This window comes from Serinus canaria, chromosome 11 (assembly GCF_022539315.1).
Source record: "Serinus canaria isolate serCan28SL12 chromosome 11, serCan2020, whole genome shotgun sequence".
Classification (NCBI taxonomy): Eukaryota; Metazoa; Chordata; class Aves; order Passeriformes; family Fringillidae; genus Serinus; species Serinus canaria.
In genome coordinates, this window is record NC_066325.1 from 16905788 (window position 1) to 16928873 (window position 23086).

At 39.4% G+C, this 23086-nt stretch overlaps 2 protein-coding genes across 4 annotated transcripts in view; one reads left to right on the plus strand and one right to left on the minus strand.

Annotated features, from left to right (window-relative positions):
* Positions 1-23086, minus strand: part of SDR42E1 (short chain dehydrogenase/reductase family 42E, member 1) — a 1031186-nt gene that overhangs the window by 427801 nt on the left and 580299 nt on the right. The window lies entirely within an intron of this gene.
* The window catches only part of CDH13 (cadherin 13), a 438545-nt gene that overhangs the window by 173559 nt on the left and 241900 nt on the right, over positions 1-23086 (plus strand). For both annotated transcript variants that reach the window (XM_009090753.4, XM_018914682.3), the window contains exon 4: positions 7126-7242. In XM_009090753.4, coding sequence (XP_009089001.1) covers positions 7126-7242 — 117 coding nt within the window. The remainder of the gene's footprint in view (positions 1-7125; positions 7243-23086) is intronic.

The following is a 23086-nucleotide window of genomic DNA, read 5'->3' on the forward strand; positions in this document are numbered from 1 at the left end:
GTGGGGACTGTTCTCATACCATGGAGATGCTCAGTTAAAGGTCAGCAGGTGTGAACTAAGGAATATAAATATTTCTGTGCTCCTCTGGCTGCAGGTTGTTAGGGCAAGAAGCTCAGATTCAAACATATGAATTGGAATGATTTACAGTTGGGAACTCTCATGTCACATTTCATGTGCTGTAAAGTGTACTTGGCTTTAGTTTCTGCAGTTATAATCCAGAAAAAACATCTTCAAACCATTGTAAACTCTGGCTCCTGTCATTTTAGGCTCTTCTCCCTGAAGTATGTGGCAATTAATATTGTTAGCAGCTTGATGTTACAGCTCATGAATCATTGATCTGTTCCAGTACAGCAATTAATTTGCCTCTGATTCCTGACAGGTACACTCTTTGAATTTCCTGGAGCAGACTTAATTGCCAGCATGTGATTAAGGAGAAATGTGAGAATCCAGAAAGATGTCCAAGCCTGTGTCTGGGTCTCTATCTTGCATGTTTCAGTTTTCTTTTGGGAGCCTTCTGCAAAAAAAGCTGTGCTTTGATTTCCCACCCCAAAACAGACACAGCAAAACCAAAACAATGTTGCAATTTCTAGCCAGCATATTTCATAAATTCAGCAGAAATCAAATCTAGGAGTCAAATTTGAGTGAATGGCTGCATTTTTTTTTTTTTTTTTTTTTTTTTTTATGTGTCTTGGAATGAATACTTTTTAAAACTTGGTTCATTGCATGTGAATTTTGGACACCTTTTATCCAAGTCAGAACTTCAACTGGGTGCTCTCTTCTTTAGTAATACTGTGTGGATCTTTGAGACTGTCCAGACTAATGAAAGGTTTAGAACTAAGAGGCATTGTCCTGTGAATTTAATTGGGTCACTGTGGTGGGAACAAATAACACAGGGCATGTTTAGGTCTTGTATTCTCACCTTTGAAAAATGCAGGCAGAGTGCAGCAGGAAGGCCAGCAGTGCTCAGGTGATAATGAAAGGCTGTCCACAAGGCACTACAGCTCTGTCTCTTCATTGTGACACACAACAGAGTTAAGCTGCTGCTGTCGGGCAGTTACTGCCTGTTAATTTGTGCTGAAGAGTAAAACTAGAGCCCAAATTGAGAAGTGGATTAATACACTATGATTTCAGCTTTCTGGACTCAGTTAATGCCCGTTAATGAATTTGTTCCGAGTAGCTGGACCAAGCAGTGAAGTGGATTAATGCACTAACATTTCTTCTTTCAACCAGACTTGAAATCCAGCCTGGTGACTGAGGAGCTTTGCTGGAGCCTGGATCTAAGTGGGCATTTTGTCTTCATCACAGAGCATGGCTTCATTTGTCAGCCTGGCAGCTCCTGTACGGGGAGCTCAGGAATGCAGCTCTGGGGAGCACCCTGCATGCATAGGCAGGCCTTGGAGAATACACCCAGACTATTTTGGGGGATCTAAACACAACACAGCCCTGCTCTGCACTCTTGGGCAAAGTTATTTTTGCTAGGAGTTAGCAGAGCAGGAAAGGAGGGAGGAAGTTGTGCAGGCAATGACTGCAATATAATACACGCAAGAGAGTAGCAGTTCTAATGGGAATTATTGAAAGGCCCTTCTAGTTAAACTCACCTTGATTGCTCCAGCTAAAAACACACTTCTCACACTCTTAACAAATGTGGTCTTTATTTTCTTGTCTTTCAGCATGAGGTAAATGGAAATTGATCCATAGCTGGGTGCCCTCCATGTGGTTAATGCTGTGCACAGCGCAGGATTCACCTGGGGGTGCCCAGCTGGTGCACCTGCACAGGCCAAGGGACCAATGTGGCTGGTGTGTCCACTCAGGCAGGGGTCTGGGACTGCAGCTGCTGCATCATTCACCAGCACACATGGCTTTCACATACACTCTTTCTCTTCAGGGTACCATGGAATTGCTTTTGTGCAGCCCTGTTACAATGCAGTGAATCCCATAGCACTTGAGCCCAGAGTAAGGATATGAAATGTGTTAATTCTCTGCACAGTCTCACAGCTGGCTGCCCTGCAGCAAGACATAGAGAGCTGGTTTGCCAAGGTGAAACAACTTCTGCTATGAATAATATTTATTTCACCTAAGAAATAAACTTTATTTATTAGAAATTGTCCTTATATCCCAGGAGGGAATCGTGGAGCTGCTTGTGTTATTCCGCATTTGGAGCTGTTTGTGTGTTCTGCTGATCTACAGATTTTGTGGCTTCATGTAGATTACTGTCCCACCAAAAACTCATCTTTAACTCATTTATCAGCCCTAGAACTGAGATCTGTGTTCTACCTGTGCTTTCTCCTTTCTGAGTGTTAAAAGTGCTCTTGAATTTTGAGTTCTTCCAATGTGAGCAGAGAAATGAGTCCACTCAGTGGAATACTGGGAGCAGGAATACTGAGAGTAAGAGGTTAAGGCCTTGTGTCCATGCTGTGCAATGTAATTTACAGGTGGTTTCGGTTAAATCTCAAAAGAATCAGGTTTTTGAAAGATTTTAATAGCTTCAGATCTCCACCGTGTTTTTATTTTCAGTGGCAATTTGGTATCTCACCCAAAAGCAGATGATTTCATTAAGTGAAAGAAAAACCAAACCAAAATTCCCTATTTTTAATGTAAATTCTTATTACAGCACACTTTTCTTAAGGCTTTTGTACCTAGGCAATGGCATCAAAAATTGCTTTCCTTATTTCATTTACATTTATTTGAGGTGCTGAAGGTTTTGGGACATCTTTAGGAATTTTTCATTTCTCCTGGCATGCTGTAAGAACAGTCTGGTTTTATTTGCTTTGCTACAAGTGCAAGCACAGCAGGGATGGAGAAAAGGTATTTTTACCCATGATAAGTGATGTGTTGCTAATGTATCCTAGTGAACATAGAGGCATAAGGTCAGCCATTGTCTTTCTCCTCAAGCCTGGATTTCAGTTGAGTTTGACAGATGAGGCAGCCAGAGCATATTTGGTTGTTTGTGTATAAGGGACACCTCATTATATTTAATGAGCAGTGTTGAACCAATATGAGCTTTCCTGTAAGAGGGGGTGATTCACATATGCTTCAAAATGAGAATAACATTCTCTAAATGATGACCAAAAAAAGTCTGCAATGTTAATTTAAAAAAAGAGTGTATTATTCTCAGCAGGTAAATCCCATGGCTAAAGCAAAGTTAGTGGTACTTTGTTTTATCTTAGCAAAACTTTTCCCTGCCACAGAATAAGGCAGGTGTGCAGATAAATGAAGCTGATATTTCAATAGATACAGAACTTTTCCATCAAAAAAGATACTGCAGAAGTTCAGGGCAATCATGGAATTAATTATTTCACAAAGTAAAAATTCAGGTGTGTCTCCACCACAGTTTTGTCACCTATGTATCAAAAACAGTCTGGGATAAACTAGCATTGAAATGGTTCTGATTTACACATGACCAAATGGTTTGAACCAGGATAACTGTTTTCACCTCTGGTTTTGACTCCTCTAGAGATAACAGGAGCCTCCATCCTTTAAAACTCCCTCTGGCCCAGGCAGATGGAGGGCCCAGGAGCAAAGCTGAGGGCTGAGATCTCCAGGTGTCTCTGCAGTTAATGGATAGATGAGAAATGGGCAGTGGGAGGCTCTGCCTCTCCTCTTATGGAACCATTATAGGAGAAGGAACACCCAGATTAATTAAACCAAGTTTCACCAGCAATTTCCATTAGATATTGTATCTGGCCATGCATCACCAGCTTGGCAGTTTTTTCTCTGAAATACCCAATTCCCCTTGGCCAGCTGCGTTTTACTGGGTTTGTTCTTCCCAAGCACACAAAGTGATTTTTAGGGTGACATTTATGGGCATTGAGGACAGAATGCTTTTGAGCAGATGTTTGTGTGAATGCCATTGACCTTTAAATTTCTTAAATTTATTCATTGAGTTCATTATTTGTTTAAACAGTTGTTCATTAACTTAAAGTTCCAGCACATTTCTGAGATTTTTTTATATTACTACCAACATGTGAAAATATTTTTCTGGTTTGGGCATGTATTTTAGAAATAATTAACTTCAAAACTGCTGATAACAAGATAACAATATTCTGATGATAGAAATACCACACATAAAGGAATTAAATATTACAGCATGATTTAAAATGTCAACTGAGAATTATATAAAAAATATTTCTTATCTTCAGCTGCTAAGAGTTCCAGTTTTTCAGCATTTTTGTGATGCTATTTTGTAGGAAAACCAATATACCTCAGACTGCCCCACCCCATTCTCTATTTCAGATGAACTTTGCTTGCAACAAGCATCCAATTAATTTTATTTTTTGTATTTAGGGCTGACCCCATTTTATACCATCAACCTTAGTATATAACACCAACTAAATGACAAGAAACTGAAGCACTTTTCTGGTCACCACAGAGGATTACAGATTGCCACTCCAGCAGTGTTTCCAACCCCAATTGTGACAAATCGATCCCAGAATTCAGCCACCCTATTCCCATGACAAGTTCTAATGAAATTTTCTCTGCCAAGAGTAATGGTTTGTGCTGCTGGAGAGTGACCAGGCCATTCATTCAAATATTCAAGCACTGCAAGAAGGCCTGGTATAAAAAGAAGGAAAAACAAAACAAAACTCTGAGGAGAGTTCTTGAAGTATGCAGGGAAATTCCAGCTTGCAGGGTGTTGTAGTTTGGGCAGGCTGGCATCTCTCAATTCAAGTTTATCCAAAATGATGGAAAAATGAGGAGGCTGTCTTTGGTGCTTTTTTATTGGGAACAGGAAATCAAACTTTATTACCAGAGAATCAGCCAAACTATGGCTGAGCTGATTCCATGCCTAGAAGGGGAAATTAAGGAACTCAAAAAGAGGGTGTAAAAGTTGGCTATGAAATGGTGGCAGTGAAGTAATAGTTGGAAGAAGATTTCCCTGCTTACTGCAGGTGGGACCAGATGGCTTTTAAAGGTCCCTTTCAACCCAAACCTTTCCATGACACAAAGATAAGCAAATCTGAATGTCTTGTTGATTTGCAAAGACTCCCAGGTCTCTGGACATGAGCAAGGCATTCAGATTTGTCTCGTTCAAACCCCCACCTCTCCCTGAGCTGATGGACACCACGAGAGCTGGAGCAGGACTGAAAGGTGGGATCAGACAAATGTTGTTGCTGCAGGGCTGAAGAGCTGGGCTTTCCTTGTGGCCATCCTGGGAGTCACTCTTGCTCCTCAGGATCTTCTCAGGCACGTGCCAGCCCCTCTGTGTTTGCAGAGTAAGTGGCTTTGAAAGCTTTACTGCTCTGTGCTTTTGCCTTTGGACAGGATTCAGCTCTTTGCATTTGACACTTCCACTGTTTTTATCTTGAACTTTCTCATGAATTTTTATTAAGGAAAACTCTTGGGAGAGGAGTTGAAAGACAAAAACAGGGACCTGAGTGGCCTTCAGACTGAAAGATTAGAGAGAAATGGCAAAGCCTTTGGGAGAGCTGGGAACTCGACCAGGGGCAGCCTCAAAATGTTATGAAAATTGGCAGCATTGTGAGAAGGGACTCTCTGTGTGGTTCCCACTGCTCTTTGACTTTGTCATGACTAAAGCAAACTTCAGAAAACTTGAGTTTCCCTTGCTCCTGCTTGTAGTCAAATTTGAGAAATGATGCTAAAGCCAGCAGAGGCAGAGCAGAGTTGTGTGTGAGAGGCTCGTTGGATGGGAGGCATTGCCACAGATGGAGGCAGGAGCAGCCTGTGGAGAGCTTGGCTGATGGATCCAGATTGTGCCACCAAAAAACTCATTCAGCTTTGACATTCCATAAAAACACAGCCCAGGGATGGAGCTTTCATTTTGTGATGAAGAATCAGTTGATAATACAACAACATGGATTCCAGAACTGGCTGAAAACTTTGGGGTTTGGAGTTTGTGCATCAAGAGAGAAAGGTGTTATCTGCAGGATATAACTGCCTGGCTGGAATGAGACATTTAATTCAACAGTGATTTTTTATAAAACTGCCATGACAACCTGAATGAAAAGCAGTGATTGAAATACTTTTCAGTTCCACAGTTCCAAATACCATACAAATTTAGACTTTTTTGTCGTTGTCAGGTTCTTGGTTGGTTTGTTTTGTTTCATTTCATTTGTTTGTTTTGTGGGGCTTTTTTTGTTGTTTTTTCCTCTTCCAAAAAAGGATCAAGGCAGAGCTTTGGGAGATGGGGAGAGGCTTTTTTTGACCTTGGTAGTAACTGTGCTTGGAGAAGAGAGTTGCAGAGGCTGTGGGAGGAAGCAAAGGAAGGAGAGTGGTCTCTGGGAAGCTGCAGCTCCTGCAGGGAGAGCACTGAGCAGATCAGAGAGCAGAAGGGAAGAGAAAGCAAAGGTGTGGTGGGCAGAGCTTTCCAGGGGCCAGAGGCCACTGTGGAGAGTTCACTGCAGCTCATGAAGTGCTGAACTGCCTGAAACTCAGATGGAAAGAAAGGCTCCAGAAAATGCAGCAGAAAAAGGAGCCCTGTGTACGTACAACTTTTATTTTTGCTCTTTCTTAGAGTATGGCATGAAGCTTTCTCTAAGAGAAAGCAAACCCCAGCACAAAACATCCAACACAAACAGCCTACTAGCTCATATTTTGAGTTACACCTGGGCTTTGGTGTCTGATTTGAAGTTAGAAGCTGTTGGTGTTTATTGAGTGTTCATTACCTGTGGACTGTGTTTGCAAATTCACTTTGTTGTGTTTGATTGAAAGCCTGGGCTGAGAAGTAGCTGAGTGTAGATGTTGTCTATCCTCATCTATGCCTTCAGAGATATCACCATAAATATATATTTAGAGAAAATTCCCTAAAAGTTTTTGCAATGTGGCTTTTGACTGGTCTGTGCAGATATTTGAGGTAAAGCAGACCTTGCTAAAGGCTTATGATTGAATCAGCGATCAGTTCAGGATTGTAGACACACCTGATGAGGTTTAAAACTTGTTTACATGAGCACAAAATCAATATGAGCTGTCTACTGCCACTGAAAATAGTGCAGTAACCTGAAAGATGAAATACATGGTTTGATATGTTATCACTAATTGCTGAAAAATACATAATACTAAACTTAGAATCTGGTGGCTCATGGGAATTTTGCCTAAAGGTGCTGGGAAAGGGAATATCAAATGAATATCTGAGAGTTTTACTAATTGGCCTTTTTTCTTTTTCTTTAGGAAATCTTAAAACTAGAAGGCAACCTTGGAATTCCAAGACAAAAAAGGGCTATTTTGGCAACTCCAATATTAATTCCTGAAAATCAAAGACCTCCATTCCCCAGATTAGTTGGCAAGGTAAGTCAACAAAACTGGGTGAAATGTTGATATTAAGTAATTGATCTATTGCTCTTAAAGTCTTGCAGTGCCTATCACATTGGTAGAAATATTCCAGATTTCTTCCTGCCCTCTCCCATTCCTTCTGCTTGTGGACACTGAATTTTTGGATCTCAGGCAGCCCAAGTCTCTCTGTAGATGTTCCTTCACCAAGTTTTTATTTATGGGGAGTTTAGGAGGGGAGTTCTGGGCTCCTCAGGCACAAGGAGACAAACCAGGCCCTGTTTGCACTGCAATGTTTTCCTGGCATCTTGTCACCCTGATTTGTTCCTGTTCCTGAAGTGCTTCTCAGGCATCACAGATGCCTTTGAGGATGTGCAAAGACAAAACTGTGAGAGCATCTGGCAGGCTGTTTTTCAAAGGCCCTGAGAAACCTGTCCTCAACTAATGTTCAAATTACAGGAATTTCAAATGATCAGCACCTTGAAATACTTGGAGTTGTCATAATTTTTGCAATCTTTTATGGTTTTTTCCAGCATTGCTCCAGTTTAGGTGTGCTGATGATTAATTTGGCTGGAGTATATTGCAAACAGAAAGAGAGGTTATGCATGTGTCAGGGGAGACAAGAGTTTTAGAGGTATTTAAGATAATGGAATGACATATTCTAGGTCAGCCTAGAATGCTGAACAAAGCATAAATGAAAAGGTTTGGACTCTCAGACCTACTGATTGTAGGGAAGAAGTTCATTCAAAATCAAAGCTGGAAAGAAAAGCAGTTATTTCAGGTCTTTTTGACTTGTCACAGATCTTCACAAGACAGGCTGTGGGGTCTTGCTAACTCCAATGAATGTCTGTCATAACTCAGAGTACTGGTTCCTGTTTCAGATCTTGCACAAACTCATCTCCCTCCCTTAAATTTAGATATTTATTCTCAACTTTCCATAGCTTCGTGAGTTTTTAAAAATTCACTTAGTTGCTCACTTTTATAAGGTGTGAGGAATGTGTTTATTTCCTCTTCCAAAATATTTTGGGGCTCACCTTCAGAAGCCTCTCAGGGCCCCACAAGGACTGATGGATCACAGCTCCTGCTGGGCGCTGGTTTCTCCTGAACCTCAGGAAAAAAACCCTTTGCCATCTCTGCTCTGCTGAAATCCCTGCAGAAGGATTACCTGTGCTTTCTGTGGTGTTTTGGGGAGGGGGCAAAACATCCAGAGAATGAGTAATTTGCATGTTATAACAGAGAAGGAACGTGAAGCTTTCCTGACTGCATGGAATGGGAGATAAGGACAATTTCAGATTTTGGACTTGTTCTGTGTGGTCCCACCATGTGATCCTGTCTGGATGTTCACATGGAAGTCAGGTTTCCAGTGTGTTATTTTCCCTTTCTTTCTCACTCTCCCTTCCTTTCCCCTGCTTTAGCAAATTACCAGTGTGGTTTATTAATTTGTTCTGATTTCCACTTTCTTTCCAGCCCATGCTGTGCTGGCTGGAATTGCACAAGGTTGTTTGGAAGTGATTACAGCAGCCAACAGGTGAAATGCTGATTAGCACTTGGTGGGGAGCAGGGCAGATGTGTGGAAAGAGGAGAGCAGGGGGAAGACAATTATTTGAGTTTTATTTCACAGTTAGGAAACACACCATAAAGGGAAAAAAAAAAAGGAATTTTAGAGGACTTCCTTTATGAATTTTTGATCTATGTATATCAGGAAGGAGATACTGCACTGGACAAGTGAAAACAGTGTGTTGTTCAAATTAATTACAAAAATTTCAATTAGTACTTAGGTTAACAAGGAAGTACATGTGTCAAGCCTGTTCTCTGTGCTGCTCCTGGCTTTCCAGCATCCCCACTCGGGAATTGGATTGTTGCCTTGCCATTCCCACACCCTTCACTAGGGTAGCTCTTAATTAAATAACTATCCCAGGCATGCTGTGTTTGTAGGCGGAGAAGTCTCACCTTTCATCAGGATTTAAGGTTTTGCACATCATGCTTCGTGCCTGAGGGAGAACCCTGAGAGTAAAACATTTTAATACAACCTTTGTGACCAGATGGCCCAGGCTACAGCTCTTGACTGGTATTGATGTGTTTTGTTTAGCTCTTGCTGGTAGAGCACTGGGATATGATATTCAATTTTTAGCCTCTCTCCATATGCTGCTTTTCCGGTTTATTTGTCCACACAAAGCCAAACGAAGCACAAAGCAGTGGGATGCAGGATTATTTTGTACTTCCACTGGCAGGTTATTCTCCACTGCACCATGGAAATGTTTTCTAAGATTAACTTAGAGTGGTGGCTCTGTGCATCTACAAAACAGTGACACACTCTGACTGAGGATGGTGCCATTTGAATGCTGACCCCAAGGAGCACAAAGGGAATTCTGGAGATGCTCAACAAGTCCCAGCTCTAGAAGGACACCTGCAAAGAGAGGCTGTGTTTACCCAGGCTCAGAGGATTTGCTCTTCATGTTGTTGATGGACAAATGGTGAATCAAGGATTCTATTCTTCAGTTTAAAGGAGTTAAGAATGAGTATTGCAATTGTTGGCAGGTAAAATCTGGAAGCCATGAGTGGCCTGATGAAAATTGGCAGGACATTTTATGCTCAGTGAAGGGCAGAACACAGAGGGAGGTACACAGGAGTCTTTGGAGGAAATTATTGAATAAATCACAACCAAAACCTTATTTTTTTCCCATAAGATTTTTTTTTTTGTTGTTATTTGTCTGTTTTGTCTTTTGGAAAGGGTGTGGGGTTGGATCAGGTATTTTGGACCAGAAACTTTCTATACTTCCTGCCCCTGATCTGGCTGTTACCTGCAAATACATGGCAGGACCCACTCCAACAAAAACTCAAGACTAGAAGTGGTCCAGGCTTGCAAACAGGATAAAAATCTTTAAGATCTATGAGAATGTGTTTTGTTTTTTTTCTTTTCTGAAATGTGAATTTAAGGCAAAGAGCAAATGCATCTTGTCTGTTAAAGTAGCAGTAGAAAAACACTTGAGGAAGGGAGGAAGCTGAAGAAAACTGGATGTAAAAAGCTGCTTCAAGCTGATATTTTTGAGTGGATATACTATTTATATACCATAAATTGCATCCTTCACAGAGGAGAATTGTCATGGGCTAAAGAAGCAGCTGTAAAAAAAATGTCAAACTTCAGGCAAAAAAATGGAAGTGTCAAAAAAGATGATCATGATCTCTCAGCCTGGGAAGAGAATCCAGAGAGAAGGTTTGTAGGTCAGAGGAAGACATGGAAAACAAGAGAGAGGAGCCAGAGTGAAACAAAAGCTGGATTAAGAAGTTTTTGGAACCACTGGAAAATGAAGCAGAAATTGAGAGGGAGTCCAAAGAGAAGTGGAGGAGGAAAGGACCTGGCAAGGAAGGGTTTCCAGGCCTGGAGGATAATGGTGTGGGCTCACAGAGAAGAGAAACCTCAAAACCTTTCCAACACCACGAGAGGGATCTGTGTGACTGCTTATCAGCTGCTTCCTTGGGAAAGGTCTGAATCCCAATTATTGCCATGAATCTTTGTTTCAGTTACTAAAAATGATGTGGAAGCAAAAGAATGTATTTCTCATGATGGAACTAGACATGGAGTCTACAGGAAAAATTTACTGGATTATTAAATTTTTTTTTTAAATATCCCATTGTTTGTTTTCAAATCATCACCATGTCAAATGCAATGGTTGTGTTGTGCCAGAGCATGGTCAGAAAACAGGGAATGGTCATCAGCAAGAATTTTGGCTTACCCAGAAGACAAGAATATTTTGGTGACAGTTGAAGAAGTGGGTGAGGAACTTTTTCAGAGAGGATTTGGAATTACAGAGACACAAGGAATTCTGATTCCTTGAATAAGTCTGATGGCATGTAAGGAGAGCATTCATCTAAAATATGTCTACAATTCCATGTGGGAAAGGCATATCCACAGACAAGGATATAGAAAAAAGAAGCAAACAAGGCAGAAAAGTGAACAAGTGGAAAAGAGTGTTATTTATGAAAAGCACTTAGGCAATAAATAAAGCTCTTTGAAATCCATCAAGAAACAAAGATTGGGTTTAGAGAAAAAATCAAGTTAGAGTCCAGGTATGGTAAGACTGGGCAGAAATATATATGAGCTCAATTTGCTCTGCCTAGCACAAGCATTCTCTGTAAATCCAGATGATTTAAGGGAAAGGAATACACTGGTGTAATAACTAATGGATATAAATTTTGGCATAAGATTAAAAGAAAAGTTTCTGGTACCCAGAGAAGAGGAATTAATTTCCACCAGCACTGTTGAGGAGGGAACACAATATTTGATAAATATGTGATCACTGCTGCATAATAAAGCTGCTTCTGATCCTGACAGAACAGACACCCCCAATTTTCCTGCTACTCTGGTGTTCCTGAGAATGTGTAAAACCCTGCTGAGCTGAGCCTCAATGGATGGTTGGAGGGGTCAGGGTTTAACATCTGATTAAATTCATGGCTTGCATGGAGGAATGGCACACTCTGACCTTCAGGGAAAAGCTCCAATGAAAGGAGCAGCACTCCATTAAATGAAAGGGCTTTCACTGCAAGCCCATGAGTTATTAGGCTACAGCACATTAATTCTCATTAAAACATATGTATTTGATGTCCTAACAAACTGTTAAGTGGAAACAGCACTTCAGATTTGTCTCTTTGTCTGAGAGGTGTCCCTTCAGCCCTCCCTTTTTAAAGAATACTGACATTGACATAAACAATTCCCACAGAACACATTTGTTTTCTTTCAGCTAATAGAATTTTATTGGAAAAATTTGCTAAAATACACCTGTTTACTTAAGACTTTCAGAACAAAAACACAAGTTGCAAATGCCTTGGAAAACTAGAAAACAATAATTTACCATTATTTTTTTCAGTGGTTGGAGTTGCTAATAAGAATAAAAGAAGTTTAAAACATTTGGGGAATACTTTCTAATCTAGTTACTATGGTTACAAGATTGTTGGAGATAAAGCAGTTACATGGCAATGATGGAATCAAATTTTCTGAACAATATTGATATATCCAGTACCTAATTTCCTGCTTCATAATAAATCACGTTAATGACCTGAAGGAAGGCAGCAAACAGAAGAGATTTTCTGCTCTAAAGTGTGCTGCAGTTTAACTGCCACACTGCTTGTGTTAACTTTGATTTCAGAAGTTGATAATTTTAAACTGTGTTGCAAATTAAGGTAGAGGTGAGTAAAAAGTCTGTCCCTGCCAGCAAATTGCCTTTGGAAAGGAACTGAGATGAAATAAAACCCTGGAAAGTAATTTGTCATGGGCCCAGTAACATAATAGTAGGCTCAAGTTTAAAATGTTTGGATTATTTTCAGCCATAACAGCTATTTAACCTAATGAACAGGGATGGAGAATGAGAATTGTCATTCCCTAAGCCCATTCTCTGTGATTTTCATGGAACCAGACTGATTTTTTGTTAACTTTCATCTTTAGGGTCTTTTAAAATGATCCTGTATCCTGAGCTGACTGATGGGAAGTTGTTCTTTCCCACACTGACTTTCTGTTTTGTTTGAATTCACTTGTTTGGAATACCCACTCAATCTGCCCAGTTCCTGGAATCTATTTTCTTGTTGAATGTACAGTTTTGAGCAAAAACTGGGTCTCTGCATTCTTAGCAGGGCCAAATTTTAAACTTAACCAGATGCAGAGCCTAATTCTGTAATCTTGGATTGGTAAAACTCAAGATATTTGGATCCAGGATTTCTTTAATTTGCAAAGTTTCTTCCTACAAATCCACTCAGAGTAACACTTTATCTTAAGTGGGATGAGAGATGCAACAGACTTAGCCAGCTTTATTTAGTGATGTGTTAATATGTTACCAGTAAAAACATAAAAACTGCATAATATCCAAGTCAGGAGAGAGAACACAACCACAGAACTTCCTTTATATCAATTAAGATATTTTTTGATGGCTGAGAACTGATTCATACTGCTTCAAACATGATTGTTTTCCTGTTCCATTCCAAATAATTCCTCTGGTTTCTTGTTATACAGTCAATTGTTAGCAAGTTTATAATACAATATAAAGCAATATCCAAATGAATGACATTTGAGGAACAAAATTAACTTATCCCTGCCAATTTACAAACTAGATACTGTCATACTGTCAACCTTGGTGCTTTCATTAATGAAAGACTTTAATAAAGGCATTTTGCAGCCTGGTCTGGCGACAAATTTGATATTACCAGCTGTGGCTTGTTAAAATGGTATTAAGGAAAGATGGTTGGCAGAGCATTTCCAGAAGGAAAAATTATATGTGTTATATATGGCTCATCTGTAAGGTGGAGTAAATAGCTGTCACTCAGGGAACAACAGCAATTTTCTTCCTTCTGCCTAACTGCTGGATCTCTTCAGGGATTAATTGAAGAGAATTTTAACCTTTTTGTGTTTTGCCCTTGCTTTTATCATACATGGATGATTCCTGGTTTATTTTTTCCCCTTGCATTTTAGGGTGATGTACAGCAACAGATCAATAGGGTGAATAAAGGAGTGTGATGCTGTTATCCATAATGACAGCTGTGTTTTAATTCAGGAAACATTTCCCCTTCTCATTTCCAAAACATCTGGTGCTCTTTTCCAGCTGCCCTCTAAAGGCACATTTTTTTAACCTTTCTGGTTCATCATCTTTATCACTTACTGTGCAACCCTGTTGGCTGAATTCAGAAATGGAATAAGTGAGGTATGGTCTACAGGGCAGAATCATGGAATGCTGGGGCTGGAAAAGGTTCCTGCAATACCTAATCTTGAAGTTAATGTCATTCTTCTCTATTGGCCTATTTTTCTTTCTGGTCAAATATATAAAAATGTAAATTATTTCATTTTAATCAGTGTTCTGCTGTTGACCTAAAACTTTCAATTACAAAAATCCCACATATTAAGCAATTTCCTTTTGCTTGTGTTTGGAAAAGAATTCAGTTTGACCACTCTACTGTCTCTAGAAAGACTCACAAAGAGAAAAATCACTTTCTGCCACTGAAACTTTGCTTAAACAAAGTCAAATGAAGAATTCAGAGCACTGTGCTTTTTGGGATTAACCTGCTTTCTGTGTTTAATTTAGCAAGAGAGTGGATTTTTGGTTTGGCCATGATGTTCTTTAAATTTTCTCAGGCTGTTTATGAAGTCAGGGTGATTATTGGGATGTACATCTTTGGGGTTCAGGACTCAGACCCTCCATGCTGTATTTATGTATAAATATAAAATGCTTATGCACATGCACACATTTCAGAGGTGCTCAGCAATAAATGACTTCAGCCTTGTACAACCTATCCAGACTTCCATCAGCTCTCTCTTTGGACAGTGCTGTTGATTTTGTAGGTGTTTTTCTCCCATTTTAATCTATAAATTGCTGCTGTGAGTTCTTCTCCCTGTCATTGGAAAGTCTGCTTTTCTATCCCAAAATATCCCTTGCACTGCTGCTCCTCCACACCTTGTTTCCCTGTCATGTTTCCATCTGCCTCATATTCCTGAAGAACAGGTGGGAAACATGGGATAAATATTTATACAAGTTCTGTTTAAGGGTTGAAGTGACTGCTAAAACATTTGCACAGTTTTGCCAGGGCGTTATTTTAATGATATTCTTTAGTTTGAGCTGCAGTTTAAGCCGAGTCTTTGTAAGCTTGGTCTCATCCCTCAGCACTGCCACGGAGCCTTGTAAGCACACACTAAAACATTTCCCTTTCCTGAACCCCTGCCTGACCCTGAGCACACTGAGGCTGACAGGAATTCTCCACCAAAGTGGGAGAGGAATTTTGATAAGGCCAGCCCTCCTGGGAGGTTGCAGAGGGGAAAAAAGGACCCTTGGAGGGAATGTGGGTTAAGCTGATCATGCACATGTCAAGTTATACTTTATTCAATGTGTTTTTAGGGAAAAATTTTAAAGTACACTTGGAAAATAGGATTTTCATCAAGGTTCAAAGAGCTCCAGAAGGTTTTCATTTCTACAAAGCATGGACAAAACTATTAAGCTTACATTTCCAATTGAGCTTGAGAATGGTTTTGATAATAGGAATCTGTTCAACAATGAAGTCCAGAAATTGAAAGTAGTAGTGATCCCTATAATCCAATAACATGTGTCTTAATATATTTTTTGCTTATTAGAATTGAAAAAAAAAAAAAAAGCAGTGTAGATGTAGCTGAGCTTAGCTACAACTTGAATTCAGGAGCTCTATTAATTTAACAGAATTCATGTTCAAGCCTGATTTACAATATATTACAAGTATTTCATGATAATAGAAGTGATGACAGCTGGTTTCCTATAAATAAAAGTTCCCTGCAGCAAACCCAGGTGCTCTTATCAATGAAAGAACTTTCTGCACAATGACCCTAAGTAACCCCCTCAGCACCACTGGGGTTATTTTCTGCCTCCTGATATTTCAAACTGGGATAAGAGGGAGCAAATCCTGGAGCTGCTCCTGACCTGATCAGGCAATGAATAAACATGTGAAAAATGGAAATTCTTCCTTCCTTGCTGTGCCAATGCCAAAAGGTCTTTTCACTCTGCACTGCTCCAATTTTTTGTGGAACTTCTAGGAACTTTGCATATTGGATGTTTTTCAATCAAATTTGGTCAAAGCTACCCAAAAGACTTAAGTTGGATCAGTTAAATGTGATCTTTTTCAGGAGATCAGACTAAGAAATCAGATGCTTAGCAAAACAGCCTTTCCTCAACAGATCCTTTTCCACTTGACAAAGAAGCATTAATGTTCCTGAGGAGGCTCTGGTGGGGTTGGAATAATGTTAAATAAGACAGGGAAAGGGCAAAGTCTGCAGTGGGCAACTTACTAATGGTGTAAAATAAAAACTGGAAGGATCTGTATGAATTCCAGACAACAAAATGGGCAATGCAGAGCACCATGAAAGTGTGTAAACAAGGAATCAACTTCCTGCAGTATTACTGTGCTGCTGGGCAAACTGAATTTGCTGAGGGTCACTGGAACCCCAAAATTAACTTTAATAGAATTTATTATGCATGGATTATTTTTTCAAACTCCTATACTATCCTTACAGCATAAAGTAATTTTCTTATGAGAATCATAATTGTTCATAAATCATATTCTTTTTTCTTAAAAAAAATTCCAACACAATAATGATACAATAATGCTTTCGAAAAAAAAAAGTGTAATTATCTGTTAATGACAAATCTTATAAACTTCATATTGTTTCCTTTTGGGCATGACTGATGAAGGATGTTCTTTGTAAGTACTAGAAAGTTGCTTTTGTAAATAACAGAAAATTGATGGTATTTAATCCCCCAAGATTCCACCAAGATTGGTGGTTCCAAACTCTTCCTCTCAGGAGATACAGATGTGGTTCAGGGTCACCTGCTGGAGCTCAGGACGTGCTGCTGCTGTTTGTACCCAGCAGCTCCTTTTCTCATCTACTAGAAAACAAGCTTTGACCACATTTTTCATCTTGAAAACTCCCATCCTGAACAGCCTTTTAGTGCTGGAACAAATGAAGCACATGTTCCCTGATGATAACTTATGTGGATGCAGAGGTGCTTCTAATTTATGGAGATGGAGACAGCTACAATCCAGTCCAGTGCAGCAGAGCCAAGAACAAAAAACAAATTCTTCTTCACAGGCTTTTCAAAACAACTGCTTTCTAAAATTCTTATTGGACACCAGAGTTAATTAGATTTTTAGAATTAGACAGAAATTTTCCCATCAGCTTTTTAAATCAGAGACTAGAGGCAAAATAGAGCTCAGCTGTCATTTTTTGTCCTTGATTCTCTCAAGGAGGGACTCCCTGTTGCTCGTGTAATGAACCATGGGGACCCTCCTGCAGCAGCTTTCAAAGAAATTATTATGTTGAAGAGAGAGAGAAATTAGCTCACTGTACATAATTTAGGAACAGGGTCTGCTATTTGTTTCAGCCATGAATTTACATTCAGGAGATTTTGAGTTTCATAGATCTGGGTGACAATCAAATACCTGGCAAACAGTTCATGCAAACAGTTTCACTTCTACTGGAGGTTCAAAAAGACTGTGAGAGGATTCTTCAAAATCCCCAACCGCCCTCAAAAAAGTGAAATTCCTGCCAAAGTGGAAGAGAAAACTCTAAACTACCAGTAAATATTTCAATTATTTTAGAAGGAAGGGAGGCTGTGCCACACTGCAGGTGTTCTAGTGGAGGAAGGGGACAGGAATACGGTGGAGTATCTCAAAATGAAGTGTCTAAAGGAATGGATTCAGAGCAAAAGAGAAAAACATATTATAAAATAGGAAAGAGCAAGTTTGTGGAGTTCAAACTGGGAATTAACTCCTGACTGTGGCACAAAGCTACTGCTGTACCTTGGCTTCACTCTGGAATGTGGGGTCACATCCTTCCCATTCTGTTTGAAAAGCTCCCTAAGAAGCCTTGAGAAACATTAGGAGCTGCAGGCAGTCAAAGCCAAGATGCAGCAGTCACTGGAGCAGAAAAACTTTGGCAGACATGAAGTGAACAGTCAACATGGATCTCTTCAAGGCAAATCATATTTCCTAAAGGTATTAAGATCTCTGGAGAAGCTGAAGGTGGAGATAAATCTGATCAATAAACCATACTTGGGTTTCTCTACTGAGAGGAAATGCTTCCTTCTGTTAAAAATGATTGAAACATCAGTGTGGAAGTTTCAGATTTCCATGGGGAAGGTTTTGCCAATAGATATTTTCAAGGATCTATACAGTGATTTGTGTTTAACACAACAGAAAATATCTGGAAAAGGAGATGTGGCAGTGACAGAGTTTGCAGATCATCCAAAGTGAGTCATGAGACTGACGAGCAATGGGAAGGTTAGAGTGCTGCAGAGTGATTTAACAGAACTGAAGGTTAGAACTGGTTGGTAATTTTTGTCATGCACTGTGATATTCTGTGTGCTGTCACAAGATGTGGAGGCTAAAAGGCAAGGGTGTCCTTGCTGTTGTGCCCGAGGGTTTCTGGTGGTGGCACAGGATGACATCAGCCACCACTGCAGGGAGAATCCAGGGGCAGATGTACCCAGGAATGACCCCCAACCATTCCTCTGTAGTTTTGGGTCATCTTTGAATTATTTGTACTGCTCTTTGGAAAGAAAACACACAGCAGGAACACGTCAGGGTGGATACACAAATGGTTAATTTGCAGGTCTGGAATTCCACAAACCATGTCCAGGTTAAGCTCTTGTTCTTCTCAATACAATTTCTATCATTCAAGGGTGTCTGGAGAGCAGAGAGAAGGGCTGGGGAATGTCTGATTCAGTATTTGTCTTCAAATATTGCTTCATTATTTAAAGATTCATTCTGCATTTCAAAAGCATGTAGGCAGTGGTAGAAACAAAAAGCTATTTCTGACAGCAGTGAGATCCAAGCTACCAAGGCCCACATTTGCCCACACATTTGTTTAGGTGTCTCATTTCCTTCACCACAATGGTGTGTGTAATCTGCAGTCAAAATGGAATTAAAGTTACTTCTTCTGGCATTTCTGATAGTTTGTGCATCCCCAGTCCTCCTGCAGTGTAAAAGGAGATGTTATCATGTCTGCTGCTGGGCTTCAGTCTGGTTCCTTGCTGCTGTTCCCCCTGGGATGCTGGGCTGGCCCATCCCTTGGCTGTCCTGAGCTGTCCAACACTCAGGGGCTGTTCTGGAGGTTGGGGTCATTTGAACTTGGGGTTTTTCATTGAGTGGTTTTGAGCTTCCTCTCCAAGATACTGCAGAAGGGCCAAATTTATCAACTACATTTTCTGATATAAATTTTTCCCATATTTATTTTTCTGTAGGTTTCGTTCAGTGCTGATATACTGTGGTGTCAATTGAAAATGCCCAAGATAGGTCAAAGTGACAGATGTAGAGAAGCAGTCCTAATTGATGAGAGATCTGTTTTCTTGCCCATTGATTTCTCTGGCTGAAATTGAAATGAATGATTTGCAGTTGAAAGGACTTGACTATTCTTTCTAAAGATCAATTTCAAAGCTATCTCTGCTCTTCATATTAGCTAGGAAATCCTGGGACTGTTTTAAAATCTTTCTGTATTCTAAACACATTAAGTGTAACCATAGAAACACTCATATTAAGGTGATTTTAATTATTAATAAACTTGGTAGACCTTGCTAAATTATTTTTGTACCTCCACAATGGGTTGTTGACTGATTTTCATTTTAAAAAAGTTACTAATTCCATTAAATATTTTTTTACTTCTATTTGAGAATTGTGGTCATATGCCTGCAGCCTTAACTACTGGTAAAAATTAAACAACAGTACCTGATCCTGGGGAAACCAACTTGCTTCATTAATCTAAAGGCTCTTTTTACCTCATTAATTATTGCTGCAGTTTTACCTGCATTTCCCTTAAATTAGAAGAGAAAAAGGCATTCTTTTAAGTTTATTGCTGAATTCTTTGTGAGGAGGGGGGGCTCTTGTACCTTCTTTATAGCTGTCAGCACATTATTCTTCTCCATAAGTCTAGTCCTTTTTCCCTGAAAATATGTAATAAATTTGGAGTAAAACAGGTTCAGTAGTGTATGTAATACCATATTTGTTATCTTTGGATGTTTCAGTGCTATTATACCTGCAGTTAAATACAGGGAGACAGCAATTAATTACATCAGAAATTGCTGTCAGTGCTTTCATTTGTTTGGAGTAAAGGAACTACAGCAATGATTTGAGCCTGTGTGAGCTGCTGAGAATGGACTGGGCTGTTTGTTAGCACGGAGCTGAGGCAGTGTCTGTGAAAGCCAGGTGAATTTTGGATTCTCACTGATGTAATTGAAGTCAAATACGGCCATGGGGGATTATAGATTATCACTTAATCATGCCACTATCAGTAAGGAGGGGTTAGCATGAGGTGTAAACACCATGGAATGGAATCCTGTGGTGTTTTTTGGGTGTGCCTTCTCTTTTCCCTTTGTTAGCAGTGTCCCAGTGCCTTGTTGGGCTGGAAATCCAAGGCCCAGTGTTGGCTGGGTGCTGTTCCAGAGCTAAAGCCAGGGCCCAGAGAGGCTGTGGCTCCAAGACTGGTGCACAACCCAGCTGGATCCTCTCTCTGCACACTGAGGGGAGCAGGGGCTGGCTGGATATTTGTATTTTGCCAGTTTAAAATGGAGACATGTTTCTGTCTGGCTCCTGCTTTAACTCTGTCATTACAGGACAGTGACATGTTTGTTAACACCATGGGATAAAGAACATGAATTAAGGGAGACACCAAGGAGACACCACTGCAAGGATGCTCTGGCATCAGGATCACTCCTGGGGCGGATCCACCACCCAGACCCTGCTCCAGATCCATGGGGCTTTGTCTCTTGGAAACCAATATATCCCTTAGAATAGCAGGACTAGATGATGATGATTTATTCCCATTAAACAGCATTAAACTGTTCTTTTTAAGTCAGGTTAAAATTGCTTAAGCTTGTCCTGGTAGATGGAACAGAACCTCCATGGCTCCTGAGCTCATTTAAATAAAAATCTTGTTGTTACAAAAGATGGAATTTATTTCTAACATTCAGAATACTTTATAAAAATATCCCCCTTTTTCTTTTTTGCTCTGGTTTATTCAGTGTGAATTTTACTTCTTGAATGTCTTTCTCTATCCTTTATTTTCTTCCATCTCAGCTAAGCATTAAAATGATTTTTTTCCACACTATTAGCTACATTTACATTCTGCAAGATAAAGAACGCCATAGCCATTATCCACCAATCCTATGTATGTAACACTTTGGTAATTTAACAGCTCCAACTTTCACAAAATCTTACTATTAGCTTTAAATAGTATTTTTTGACTTTGAACAGTGTTATGGCAAAGCAATTGTATGTGACTGGAAAGCATCTAATTTTGTCAGAGTTAGAAAAGACAAAGCTGCTAGAGGCAGTGGGAAAATATCTTGTGCTTAGCCACAAGTGGATTAAAAATCTCAGCAACTTTTTGGTTTTAATTGTATAAAAACTGTAATTAAGATTTAAGTAATGATAAATGATAAATTCAGAGGCTGATGCTAACTTGCAAGTTTATGAAATGCAGTGTTAAAAAAAAGAGAATCCATTATTTCTATTGCCTACAATTTCTTCTTGGCCTCAGGCCACCATTGGGCAAAATCAAACCTTTTATTACAGATCCTTGTGTGTATTTACCCTCCAGTTCCTTCCTTTAAAAAGTAAATTTCATTCCCTTAATTCAAGAACAGAAATTATCTTCTTTGTGTGTTATATGGGTTCTTCAACATTAATATTTTAATTCTTAATAGTTGATGGTAGAAGCCACCAGCTATTACTTTCTGGACTCAATATGGAACATTTCTTTCCTGCAGTGTTAGATGCCATGAAATATTGTTTATTAAGGTATATTTATTAGAAAAGACTTGAGTTAGACTTTGATGGACTGGGTTTCACAGAACATTAAAAAACACAGCTGCATATGGGATAAAAATGGAGATAAGTGACCAAAATGTAATTTTTTTGGAAGCTGCATTTTAAAATTTTCTTTGTTTACCTATTTATTTATGTAGCTGGTGATGTGGAAGACAACAGTACCACATTTTAGGCAGCTTAGAAAGTTATTTTCTAAAAAGAATGCAGCACAGATTGTTATATTAACAGTTTCAGCCTAGAGCTGTCCATAAAGGTCATCCTAGACTTAGGAGGGGTTTCATATTTAAAAGAGCATTTATATTTTAAGCCCAATATTTGATAATTATTGTTTAAAACATCCCAAGATTGTCATGTGTAGTCTTTAAAGAGCTTATTTACTGAAGCTTTACCTAAGCTTGCATTTCTAGCTTTAATTTTTTTGATGGAATCTTCCACAAGAGTGGGCAATGTTGCCATTGGAATGATGTGGAGAATCATTGCTCCACATTATCCCACTGCAGTTTGATTTGTTGCTTAGTGAAATTTGAGGAAAAGCTCTGTATTCACCAATGCATTTTGAAAACCAGGAAAATACTTTGAAGAATATTTTTGTGTCATCTGACTCAAAGGCATTTTTTTCTTCTGGTGGCCAACAAGCCACTAGTTTGGCTGAATTCTGAAATAAGGCTTCTTAAAAAAGATTACTTCAAACCTTAAACACAGTGTAATTGATCACTCAGCATTCTGTGGATTATTTGTTATTTATTGTCAGGGATACCAGTAAATCTTACTTATACTCTTAAAATAATCTGCTGGAGCTCAAAGCCAGCAGCTGTGCAGCTCTTTCCAATACCCTTGTAATCCCCTCAATGTTTCAGATTATTTCTGTAGGAGATTTTTAGCTTTATGTGGAGTTTTTTATTCTAAAGGAGTAGTTAGATTAAATCAGGTTGACATTTGTTTGCCAGCAGAGAAAATCAGTGGCAACTGGTTCCCTTAAGATAGCACGAGCTAAGGACTGTGAGAGCTTTCACTAAGTAGAAAGGGTAATTTAAGTTTTTCCTGTTCCAAATTTGGCCTTTTCCCACAGTTTCTGCAGGTGTAGATGCCAGCCTTTACACACAAATGCAAATGTTTGTGCAGAAATATTGATACAAATATCTGTGTCATAGGAGATGAGACTAAAACAAAGACACCCTCACTTGGAACAGCGACAGCTTTTGGCTTGCTGAGTCACAAAATGTACATGCTCTCTGCATTGAAATTTCATGGCTCAGCTTCCAGGTTTTTGAGGAAGGAAATTATAAAATTTGCATGAATTATCACACTAACCTAGAGCAGCTCTTTTCTGCATAAATTCAGGTTGGGTAATTGGTGTTGTTGCAAAATTGAATTAAATAGTTTTGCAAGTCCAGAATTAGGTATACAGACTTATCTTGATGTGAGTAAACAGGAATAATTCTGTTATTGTCTACAATTTTATTGGAGAAAGCCCTTACAGAGGCACAAGCAGGGCCAGAGCTGTTTGCAGAGGATCCATAAAATAAATCCTCGGAGTGCA